Source organism: Fukomys damarensis, unplaced genomic scaffold (genome assembly GCF_012274545.1).
Source record: "Fukomys damarensis isolate Sample0158 unplaced genomic scaffold, DMR_v1.0_HiC HiC_scaffold_33, whole genome shotgun sequence".
In the NCBI taxonomy this organism is placed as follows: domain Eukaryota; kingdom Metazoa; phylum Chordata; class Mammalia; order Rodentia; family Bathyergidae; genus Fukomys; species Fukomys damarensis.
The window spans coordinates 38,783,467-38,795,982 of record NW_022900945.1 but is presented as its reverse complement, the minus strand read 5'-3'; the positions used below and the strand labels follow the sequence as shown (position 1 = coordinate 38,795,982).

Here is a 12,516-nt window from a genome sequence, read left to right as displayed (position 1 = left end):
ATAGCAATTTATTTCATAAATTTCATAGGAATTTAATGTCTGCGTTTAAAATTTAAATAAAGAAAATGGAAGATAATTTGGAAGTATTTCTGTAACACTGGATTAGGACAAAGCCTTTTTAATTAGGAAAGAAACTCAGGAAAAATAACAAGATTAATAGCTTTGGATTAATAAAAACAGAAACAGTTTAAATGGCCAAAAACTAATAAAGTAAAAATAGTAACAGCAAATGAAACATCATAGCACATACAGTAGATGTTATGGTTTATGTCTAGATGTTCCTCAAGAGCTTCATGCACTCACAGGCAGGACTTCTGGAAGAGGTTGGGACCGTGAGGTGCTATGGGAAACCGGCTGTTAGGAGGTGGGGCCTGGTTGGAAGGCGTGGTCACTGGGGGTGTGACTTGGACGGGCTACCTCCCTCCTCAGTTCCTCCCTTCTCAGATTCCTGGCTGCCTTGATGAGTAACTTCCTCGCATAATGCCCTATCACCGAGCTTCCTTCCTTGAACCAGCCAATTATGGACTGAAAATGTTTGAAACAAAATAAATCTCTCCTCCTTTCAAATATGTGAGTTGGGTAGTTTGTCCCAATGATGAGAAAGTAACCAAGCCATATACTACTCCTAATAGGCATACAATGCAATAGGAAAGTGAATAAAGCAAACAATAAATTCACAGAAAAAGAAATGCAAAGAGCCAGTGAATGTAAAGGATTCCAAACCACTAGCAGTTAAGGTAATTAAAATTAAAAGAGATTTACAAAAATATTATCAATAAAACCCAGGTGAACAATAGTAACTGGAAACAGGTGCCCTCACTTTATTAGTCAGAATATGAATTATGTGAGCATTTCAGAGAGCAATCTGTCAGGATTTACCAAAAATTGATACGCAAACAGTAATGTCTAGAGTAAAAGATACGAAAATACCAATAGACAAGACGATGTTTAACATTCATTAGTTTATAAATTTCTTGATTGTAAAAGAAAAACATGACCTTGTTTTCTGTAAAATATAGACTTTATTAGACAAAAAGTCAATATAGAAGTAAAGAACAAAATAATTTCAGGAGGTAACAGGTGCTATTTGCGCTGTTATATTTAGAGTTGAGAAAGACAACATCTTGTTACTTTTATTAAATTCATAAACAAAACAAATATGTTGTTTAAAAATATCTATACATATAAATATGGTAATTACACATATAGATAAAGATATATGTGGCAAATTTTATAATATATAATTTTATATACAAAATTATATTTGTTAGGTTTGAGGTACCTATTATATCCAAGGGGAAATGACAATTAAGCAAATTTATATGTGAATCTAAAACAAAGTGGAAATGTCAGGATAAAAAAATTGGAGAATAGGGCCGGGGATTTAGCTCAGTGGCTCTGCCGCCTGCCTTGCAAGCACAAGGACCTGAGTTTGATCCCTGGTACAAAAAAAAAAAAATTGGAGAATCATCAGCACGTGAATGGTACACTATATAAATTTATTGAACTGAATGAAATAACCTAGAAAAACAAACACAGGAAAGGAATTATAATTTATAGTAGCAAAGAATTATAAACAGTCATCTATCAAACAATTATCTAGAAAGTTGGCTGGATATACATATCATTAATTTTTTTATTGCTTTCAGTAAGAATAATTTACACATAGATGTGTTGAGAAAATAATTATCAGAGTAACACGGACGTGTTCACATATTTTTAAAAACATGACATAGATATTTGTACATATTTAAGTAGGACAGACCCTGAACTACGGGGAATAGGGAAAATTTTAAACTTTTTCTTTCTAAGTACTTTGTTATATTTTTATCCTAACTCAAAAGCATTTACAAATCTAATGACAGAGTAGCATAAAGCCTGTTAACTATTTTAGAAAGTACAAGAATCTTAGAAAGGGAAGCTATGACAGAAACTACATTCTGTTTACATTCCTTTGTATCTTCTCAGTTTTCTTTTTCCCCCAACGCTTTCGCTGTCAGCACTGTATTGTCAGCCCTGTATTGTCAGTCCTTAGCTGTGGACTGTCCCTATGCTGCCCTCATAGTAAGCCTATGCCAGGCATGCCCTCAAAGTAAGCTAGAAAATGCCCAGGAATTTGTATCTTCCTAAAAGCATTCATTAACCAATAGCTGATGGATGGAAAGGTAATTTTCCAGATCCTGTTCTCACTTGGGAATTCTGAGATCCTTCTCAGTCTTTCTGCGTGAATCTACATGCTTTAGGAATTCTCTTGATGTCACACTTTAGCCTCCTTTTCTTTCTTTCTTGATCCCAATTCCCAGTTGTCCATGTGCTATTATTGGAAATATTTCCTTGATAAACACTTGCATATATGTCCATTTTTCCAAGCCACATCCTGGAGATTCTGACCTAAGACAAAGACTAGTGAACTTTAAGTGTCTGTAGATGTCACTGTAACTCTGACAGCACAGGGCTCATGGATATAGAAGGTCAGGTGCTCAGATTTTCAGGAGTGGGTCTCAGGCTCTATCACCTTGTAGTCATGGGTAATTCACCAAACTTCTTCATGCCTTTGTTTTCTCATCTGTAAGATAGGATGGTGACTGGACTACTTCATATCATTCCGGGGAGTAAACAATGTACTTAAAGTATATCAGACACGTTAGTCACTGAAGAATGATTTCCAAATTAACAAAGCTGCTTTATATGAGTATTGACTGCTTAACTCTATGTAGGTTCTGACAAAGGCAATATTTCCTTTAAATGAAAGTGTATAAATCTGGAATCTTCCTTAGGATGAAAGCCACTTTTTGTAGAGTATTGTTTTATTACATGTAATCATGTGAAGTAAACAAATTCAATATATCACTTATTTTAATGGGACTTTGATTAATATACCATTATTGCATAAAAACAGTCTACATGATGAGTTGCTGCAGGCACTTGAGAGTATCGTTTGGTCTGAATCAGTATGTGCCATTTTCACAATGTATCCCCAATGAATACATAAGAATCTGGTATAAAATGGATTAGCTGTAATAGATCAAACAATGAAAAATTATATATCCTATTAACCACATTTTGTCATTGAATACTGTATCATTTTGATGTCTTAACGTTACTATTTGTGGAGCTAGTGAATGACCACATCCTTTATCAATCTAGTTTTACTTTGATTAAAGTAACTTGCCCATTCATTTATCTGTATGAAGACTTACCATTTTGAAATTTAACCATAATAGTTTTGACCCAATAGAAAATTTATATGTGAATACTACATTAATGCCTGGACTCCATCCATCAAACACCCTCGGTTGAGGTTTCAATCAGAGCCTGCTGATAATTAATTCTATTTATTATAAACAGCACATTTCCTGGGGGTTTCAAATTTCATTTTGCATTAAAATCTTTGTTGTAATTGCTGTCATTCTCTTCTTGTTTTCCTCTAATTATTCTGATTAGTGAAAATTCTCAATTATTCAGGGACTGTATATTTAATCTTTGGATTTTCCAAATCCTCTTTTGAATTCAATCTTTTATTGTGCATTCATAACCATTTAAATGTTTCCTATTTTTGTAATTTTGCCAGATGACAAATGACAGTAGAATGAAGTTTACTTCACAACGAAGTTTGCTATTTCTGCACTTCTTTCAGAAATCTGATCTCCATGAATGCATAAAATAAAAATTTTAACTATTTGTGCATTTTAATCCTGTTTAACCATTATACTGTATATACAGTTTAAAGTCAAAACTTCACATACTATATTTCTTTCTTACAGTAATTTCATATCGCATGTATAATTACTATTGAGAAATACTTATAATTTAAAAAACAAAGCTGCAAGTTACTTTTAGAGGCTGAGAGTCACACCATACAGCGCCACCTATTACTACGCTGCACAAAGCTTGAAATAATGGAAGCTGAAAGACTGCTCACAAATTTGAGGACTGAATACATGCACTAGTCCTCAGATTCTGACATTAAGCTGAAAATAGAGGCTAAAGGCTGTCAAATACTATACCAAAATAAGCAGTGGTTTATCACAGATGAATATACTTAGGAATTTGATAACCCAGTAATTTAAGAAATTAAGAAAAAAAAAAAAAAGACCTGCCCAAAGAAATTGTGACAGAGGCAAAATGTACTCATAGGGACCCTAATCTTCATTTATTGCTTCTTTAGCTGACTTCTGGCCTTCTTGGCCTTAAGATGTTTTGATGGTGTTCTGTGTGAAAAGTAGCCGTTGTTCCCATTCCTACCCTACCCAATCACCTTCTTACCTCCAGTAGCTATCAACTATTTTCCTTCCACTCCACACAGCTCGGAATTTGTATTCTTCCTTTCCTATTTCACCTTCGTAGTGACCAAAATTATTTTCTTTCCCTGTAAAGAAAATCTTGGCATTGGAAAAAAATAAAAATCTATAAACTCCACGGAATTTTTAAATTGTGTTTTAACAGGAATTTCTGGAAACTCAGCAAAGGACAAAATGTCCTGCTACAATGCCTATTTCTGCAAAATAAATCAACACAAACTCAACTGCGAAGTAGAAAAGCAATATCCATATATAGAATGGAAGTTGGTTGATTCACGTAGATCATTTCCATCAATATCTGGCATTGAACACAAATGGTATCAACTCAGATGAACGCAGCAAGTCAAGGAGGAATGAATTATCTTATAGTCTTCCTCTTGGCTGTTTGGCCACATTGTCTCTTAGAAACGTCTGTGTCTCTGAATTTTGCTTGTAAAAGTCTTCCTTATTTTCTCCCATCAAGTTGTATTTCCCTAATGTTTATCAGAATTTATTTAATAAATTATTTATTTTTGGTTTTCCGAGACAGGCTCGCTTTGTATTTCCTGTTGGCTTCAAACTTTTGGTGATTCCCCTGCTACAGCCTCCAGAGTGCTGGGGTTAAAGGCATGCACCACCATGTCTAGCGATAAACTATTAGAATTAGTACTGTTTCCTTAGTACTTACAAAATTATATACATTTTGAGGGTTCATCCACCCCATTTCTCTTGGGTCTTTATCTTTTTTTTTTTTGGTACCAGGGATTGAACTCGGGTCCTTAGGCTTGCAAGGCAGGCCACCGGACCGCTGAGCTAAATCCCCAGCCCTCTTAGGTTATTTGTAGTGAACAGTTTTGAAGAATGTGAAGGTTTCTCATGAACACATGTATCATTATTGTAGAAATGCCTGTGAAGTTTTTTAAAATGTGGACATTGTTTCCTTTCATCCCTGTTTTCCTTCTTTTTCTTTTTCTTTTCAGGAGCAGCCTGAAAATAATTTTTTCCCCCCAAGTTCTCTTCATATTGCTTACAGCTGTGCAATACAGATTTCTGGGTCTTCTGGTATTTTTACCAGTAATGATAAATTTAATTACGAAAGGGTCTAAAAGAGCATGATTCCAGTATTACTGTTCATGTCTTAGTTTATTAAAAGCAGGTCCAAGATGTTTTTGTTTCAAGTATCTTTTTCAGTAAGTATGTGTCCTATTTTGTGGGACTGCCTACTTATTCCACATGCCTCTTTATTTCCACTTTAAACTTTTACCACCTTCTTGGAAAAGGTTCAGAAACCTACAACTCTTCATGCTATTTTTAAGATTTAATCAAGGCCTCTTCTAGACTTTAGGAAAAGGTGCAAAACATTGCATTTTCCTCAAGATTGTATATCTGTTTTCACATATTCAAAAATCTTGTGTCTGTAAAATGTAAATTTCCCCTAAGTTCTGAAAAAGGATGAGATCAATCAGACACATCCAAAGAAAAAATCTGGGACAAATACATTTTGCAGAGAATAAATGGGGCATCTCAGAGCCCTCTGCCCCCGCCCCACCTTTTTTAGACCAGGGATGGAGCTCAGGACCTACTGCTTGCAAGGCAGGGGGTGTCACCACTGAGCTAAAGCCCTGGCCCTTTGGCCCCTTTTCTAACCTCCCTGCCCTCAAACCTTCTGTAGGTATTCCAGGAAGTAGGAAAATATTTTAATGCCAAAAGGAATTAGAAAAGAACAAGGTTACACAGATTCTAACAAAATATATTTATTACAAGTGAGAAAGGCCAAATAAGGAAAAAAAATTGGAACATGGAAACAGAGCCAAACAGAAAGCTTAAAAAAGCCCAAGTGAGGCTTTCTAAGAGCCAATGTGAAGTTGGGCATGGTGGTGCATGCCTGTAATCCCAGCACTCGGGAGGCTGAGGCAGGAGGATTGCTGTGAGTTCAATCAGCCTGGGTGTGAGGCTTTCTAAGAGCCAATGTGAAGTTGGGCATGGTGGTGCATGCCTGTAATCCCAGCACTCGGGAGGCTGAGGCAGGAGGATTGCTGTGAGTTCAAGATCAGCCTGGGCTACATGGTGAGTTCCAACTACATAGTGAGACCCTGTCTCAAAAAACAAAAACAAAACAAAAAAAGCCAACGTGAAAAGGGTCATCTATCCAATGTGCTACGTCTATAATCAAACAAACCAGTTTAGAGGATACTGGCTTATTTCCAGATAATATTAATTTTTGATGACATAAGTAATATTTTGTACGTGGGAAGTCTTACAAAGCTGTCCTCTCAACTGTGCGTCAATAGATTTAAACTGGAATGAGGCTCATTTCAGGCTCAAGAATGTATGTAAACTGTTACATGTAATTTTATTTCCCCTAGTAGGATATACTTTGAGGGTAGGATGTGCATATTTATCATAGAACGTCAGTGTTACACAGTTGATTAAAGTTAAGTTCATAAATGCATAAAAAGATGAATACATTGAGGAGGGTGGTCTTTTTGTTAACAAAATGTTCCCTAAAATTCATCTCTTCTCAGTACTGGAGGGTACGCAGTATGAAGGTAAAAACAAGACTGGCCCTAAGCAGAATGGTAGGCAGTTATTTGCTGCAGGTATGTTTTATATTCACCTTCTTGAACTTCTGATCATTTTCAGTGTCCCTTTTAGACTTGTCCGAATCCTCTCTGTCCTCCATCACCAAGTACCTATGGTCAGAGTTCATCTACCTTTAGTAATTCGGTTTTCTGGGGACCTCAAAGAGCACTGAATTTCATTCTAAGCTGTTAGGGAAACAGGCATAGGATATTTCAGCAAGTGCCTTGTATTTGTCATTGTTCAGATACCATATACTGTCAGTTGGGTCTTGAGGCCTAAGAGGCAGATTTGCAATGAGATTTCCTAAGGCGAATCTTTTCCCTTTCCTTCATTCACTGAATGACAAAAACTTGTTACACATTCAGGAGATACGTTATTTTTCTGTCTTTAACTGAAGTGTAGATTAATATAATGAAAAAAATTGTTTTTGGGGTTAGGAAGTGAAAATCTTATGTTCAGGATTTAACTGTGAAGAATTAGTTATGGAACCTTAGGCAAATCTGTCAGCATCGGTGTAAACCATTTTCTAATATATAAAGCCAAGAGATAACTAGCCCTCCTTCCTAACACCAAGACCATTCCACTGGTTAGCCCATTATCACTTATTTTATTTAGCAGCTTATCTTATGAAGGCATTTATCTTGAGGTAGAATCTAGTTCTACCGATTTGTATCCTGAATGCTTATCACAAGGACTATTACACTGTATACTTAATAAAACGTTCTTTGGCCCAATAAATTAAAGAAAATATTTACAGAATTTCACAGTGCTAAATAAACTGAAGCTGTTTGGGGGACGCAGGTAGAATTTTACTGTTTTCCTCTCCTCTGGGCCCAGCTGTTCCTCTCAGTGATCCTAATGGCCTCAAGCCATCAGTTCCAGTTGTCAGATTGGGCAGTGCCTGGATTCTGATACATCTTACGCTTTCATTCTGCTGGAGGCATCCTTACTCCAAAGATCTCAGTTTTGCTTCAGATCATCTGGTGTCCAGTATCACATTCTTTTTGTACAGCCATGCTACGAAGCTATACCTGCAAAAAAACCAAAAATGTTGAATTATTTACACGGTAACCCAGTTTATATGTATCCACATGCTCCAGGTTTGCATGACTTTTATATAATTACAATACTGAGGCGTTACGGAGATCTTATTATGTACCATATACCATATTAAATCACTGTATCCTCATATTTTCATGGAGTAGGTACCACTGTTATCTCCATTTTGCACATGAAGACTCTGAAGGGGAAAAAAAAAAAAAAGAGGTAGCCTTCTGACCAATGATACAGTATAGCTGTTTTCATAACATTTTTATTTTGGGAAAGAGTAAAAAGATCCTTCAAGCTTACTTTGCTACTTACTCTTTCAGTTTTCTAAGTTTTAAATGCGATTTCTTTTGAGTGATTATACTGGTAATGAGAACTGTAGAGGTTATATTTATAAAATATGTAAAACATTGAATTCAGAGCAATGCTTTCATTTGGTCACATAGTAAAGGGTTGCTATAAAACGTTTAAAGAAACAGAATCAACAGATACCTACTCAAATCACACTGAAATTCTTAAAAGTTTGATTTAAAATAACTATTTTGGGTGGGGAAATTTAGCTTAGCGGTTCCAGCAGCTGCTTCGCAAGCACAAGGACCTGAGTTTGATCCCAGGTACCAAAAAAAAAAACAAAGCACAAGAAAACAAAACCTAAAATAACTATTTTACCTCTAGCTTAAATCTCCCTTCCTAGAACGTAGCATTTACACAAGATAACTCTCTTGGTATCAAAATGGTTTTTACTGCTTGCTAGCCAATTATGTTGCAGAACTGATTTTGTATGTTTCCCTTCATAAATGATTTCACTACATACCACCAAATTTTAGCAAGTTATACTACTTAACTACATACACACAAAAAAAATGCAGTTAGATGTCAGAATACTTAAGGACACCATTTTTTTCACACTTGTTTCTATTAGGATACAAGCTACAATACAAAAACCATACCATAAGCATAATTTGAATTGCCATGTTAACCTGTGTCCCACCCAATAGGGTTTTAACACTTAAGGACTGACCATCACAACTCATACACAATACACAAATTTCTTCATCTATAAAAACAGTGGAAATGCCAATGTTTTATTTGCCACAGAGATAAGGAGACATCAGTGAAATAAACTTGGTAACATGACTCACACTTCATTACAAGTGATTTTCCCAAATTCACAACTTTCACATTTGACTGAGCTAAAAAGATTAGAGTAAAACTGTAAAAAAGAACTTTCACTGGATAAAAGTAGGCCAAGTCACATGATTCCTCCAAATGAGAAAGTGCACACTTCTCTAGCTGGGAAAGTATTTTCTTTAACTTTGTGGACTTAAGCAATTTTAAGAATCCAAGCTACTTGTTTTTCTCTTATGTTCCCTTTGACCTTCTTAGATATGCTGTGTAATTACAAAAAACACATTTTACTTAATGGATTCATGTGCTCATCAATTTTTGCACCCTCAGGATGTAGTAAGAGCAGGGCTAAACTATTTCACCTCTTCCCTTTCATTACCAGTAGTAAAGTTTACTTAGGAAACAAGGAGGAACAAATACTCCCAGCCCACAGGCGTGCCTAGAAATGCATGGAATTCAAAGTCAGAGAAAGTATGGTTCCAAGGAGACATGAAGTGATACTGGAAATTGTGGGGCTCTAACTGAACCCTTTTACCCCTCTCCCACCTTCAGACCTAGTTAAGGTGTAACACGTCAGGTTTGCCCGTGGACCCTTCTTAAATTGACATTTTTTACCCATTTTTCCTGTGAAACAAGAGAAATAGAACAAGTGCTTGCTTGTTTCATACCACATGCTCTGAGGCTTAAAAGCCCTTGAAAAGCATACTACATCCTCCCAGGGGGAAATCACTTTTTCATTGCCAGAAGACTCTCCTCAATCGGAGACTGAAGTCAATCTCCCTCCTTAGGAACCAAAGGAAAAGAGATTTTGTCCCCTACTTGTAAATGGGATCTCCCTTTCTCCTCCGACCTCCCAAAGTCTCCTACACAGGCTAGGCTGCCTTAGGAGATGGCTGGGAGAAAAGGCAACGCTCAGTCCTCCATAGCAAAGTCTTTGGTCTTTTCCTCCTGGTCCCCCACTTTGTAGCGCAGCAGTATACGCAGGCGTCGGGGGTTGTCCACGGAGGGCAGCAGCGTGATCTCCCCTGAAACGTCCGTGTCCTGCTCCACTTGTACTGGCTCGTTCAGGTAGAGGAGAGCCTGCTTCCAGTGCGTGGCCGGGTGAAAAGGCGAAGTGGACAGCACGAGGGGTTTCTCCGATTCCCCTCCTGGGAAGGTCACCTGGAACCAGACCGCAAAACCATGCATGGGCGCCGAGCCATAGCAGCTGCAGCGGAAGCGCCCGCCCACCCCGGCCTCCAGCTCCTGCCCTAGGCCGGCGTGGGCCAAATCGAGCTGAGCAAAGCGCTGAGGCCGGGCCAGTACGTCTTCACCCGACAGACCCTGTACCACGATCTCAGAGTGGCCCATGAGGCAGCGCGTGGCGAAGCTCTCCATGCAGCTCATGTCCACGCCGTAGTGTTGCTTCACCTGGCTCCAGAAGCCTAGGCGCCATTCCAGCATCTGGTCACTGATAGGAGCTATGAAGAGCTCGGCGGAAGCCGGCAGGAGGAGGCCGCCCTCCTTCAGCCACTTGGTCCGCGCGTGGAGCACAGAGCTCAGCATGGACTCGTGCAGCAGCCCGTATCCCATCCACTCGCTCACGATGGCATCCACCCGCTCCGGCAACTCCACTGTCTCTACCGGGCCGGGCAGGACTTGCACGCGGTCCTCCAGCCCGTTCAGCCGCACCACCTCCCGGGCCTGTTGCCAGATGTCGCTGGCCTCCACCGCGTACACTCGCCGGGCCCCGGCCTGGGCACAGAAGATGCTCAGAATGCCGGTGCCCGCGCCTACGTCCAGCACCGTCTTGCCTCGCAGCGATGCCCAGTTGCGTAGAATGCCCAGGCGGTAGGCGTCTGTGCGGACACGGTCCGCGATCATCTCCTCGTGGACCGACACGTCCGAGTAGCACTCGTAGTACAGCTGGTCCCTCTCGCGCTTAGTCCTCCGCGGTCGCTGCGGGGCCACCTCGAACTCTCCACCATCTTCCTCTCCGGCTCCCTCCCCTCCTTCACCGCCGCCCCCCGACTCAAGCCTTCTTTTTTTGGGCTGCGACATCTTGCCAGCTGCGGCCGGTTCCCGTCGGGCTTTGCGCGGCTCGGCGCGGTCTCCCTGCCGGGGCTGATGGGAATTGTAGTTCGCGCGTGCGCTTCTCTCGGGTCGCGCCAGGTCCCGCCCTGCGGTCCCTCCGCCCCGCCGGCTGCTCTAGTGTTCAGCGTCCGGAGTTTTAGAATTCCCTTCCCCACCCGCCACACCTAGGCTCTCTGATTCGTAGTATCCAGCGCCCTTCCCCTCATCCCCTTTTGCTTTCATTCTTTCTTCCGGAAGGAGGCACGCCCACTTAAGACTAGAAACACACCTTTGCCGTGTCGGCTCGCCTCACCTGTCTTACTCCACCGAATCGTGGCTCCCTTCGTGCACCACCTTACGTGGCGATTTGGAACTTGCTATTCCTTTCAGTGGAGTTAGGGTCTAAAGAAAGTGAAAATGGGACTAACTAAAAACCTAACCGTGCAAAACCATGGTTCTTATTCTAACGTGACCACTTCATAAACTGAATAGTTTAGGTCTTGGATTAAAATCACCCATTCTTCGACCAGCAACAAGCCATCTTTACAAGAATTATGTTTCTGCTCTCTGTTCAAGAGAATAGTTACTTGGCTCTAGGGTCTCCTCTGATAGTTGTGTGGCTCATTCAAGATTTAAATCACGCAGTTAAAAAGCAACAGTGATGTGATACAAATCCACTGCCTCTGTATTTTGGTAACCCCTTATGTTTTTCTGCCCCAGAAGTAACGAAGTGCTTTATGATGTTTCTTTGTGTGCTTTTTTAATTTTCCCACTGCGCATCATTTTTCCCCCCTGGGTGTTTCCTTGAGTTGGCAAGATTGCTATCCATTTCTTCCTCTATTTTTCAGTCAACCATCAACTGTTACTCTCTTCTTTGCTGTACATAATGGAAATAAAAAATATTTTTAAATGGGCCATGTCTATGTTATGAGCGTATCAATAAGTGAGATGAGAGTAACGTTTTCTCTTAGCTTAACAATAATCACCAAAAGAAAACGAAATTTTACTTTCCCCTGGTGTTAGAATATATCTATTTAACCAATGGGCAGACTGTATTTTTAGTGTGGGGGAAGAATTCTCCCCCATTCTATTAATCCATTCCATTCTATTCTATTAATCTTTCATTAATAGATTAGGTTTATTGATGTGACATGCTCAGTTCTGCTTGTGACATCAGACTCCGGATCCTGGCTGTTCATTAGAATCCTCTAAGGAGCTTTTAAAAAACACCTATGCCTCGGTCCACCTCAGACCAATTAAATCTCAACCCCTGTGGTGAAATTTAGGTTTGTAGTTCTTAAAAGTGCCTAAGGGAATTCTAGGGTACTTGCGGGCCAGAGCTGCTGTTTCTCACTGAAATGATTTTAGTTAGATCTTTCATTCTTATTTTCATTGGGTGAATTCTGTTTTTTTTTTTTTTTTTTTT

At 39.5% G+C, this 12,516-nt stretch overlaps 1 protein-coding gene across 1 annotated transcript; it reads right to left on the bottom strand.

The window, feature by feature from the left end:
* Window positions 1-7,781: 7,781 nt before the first annotated feature.
* Prmt6 (protein arginine methyltransferase 6) lies at window positions 7,782-11,158 on the bottom strand. The gene is made up of 2 exons (XM_010605922.3): window positions 9,858-11,158; window positions 7,782-7,894 (listed from the first exon to the last, which is right to left on the bottom strand). The coding sequence occupies exon 1, from the start codon at window positions 11,076-11,078 to the stop codon at window positions 9,951-9,953; it is 1,128 nt and encodes a 375-aa protein (XP_010604224.1). The 5' UTR covers window positions 11,079-11,158; the 3' UTR covers window positions 7,782-7,894; window positions 9,858-9,950.
* Window positions 11,159-12,516: the final 1,358 nt, after the last annotated feature.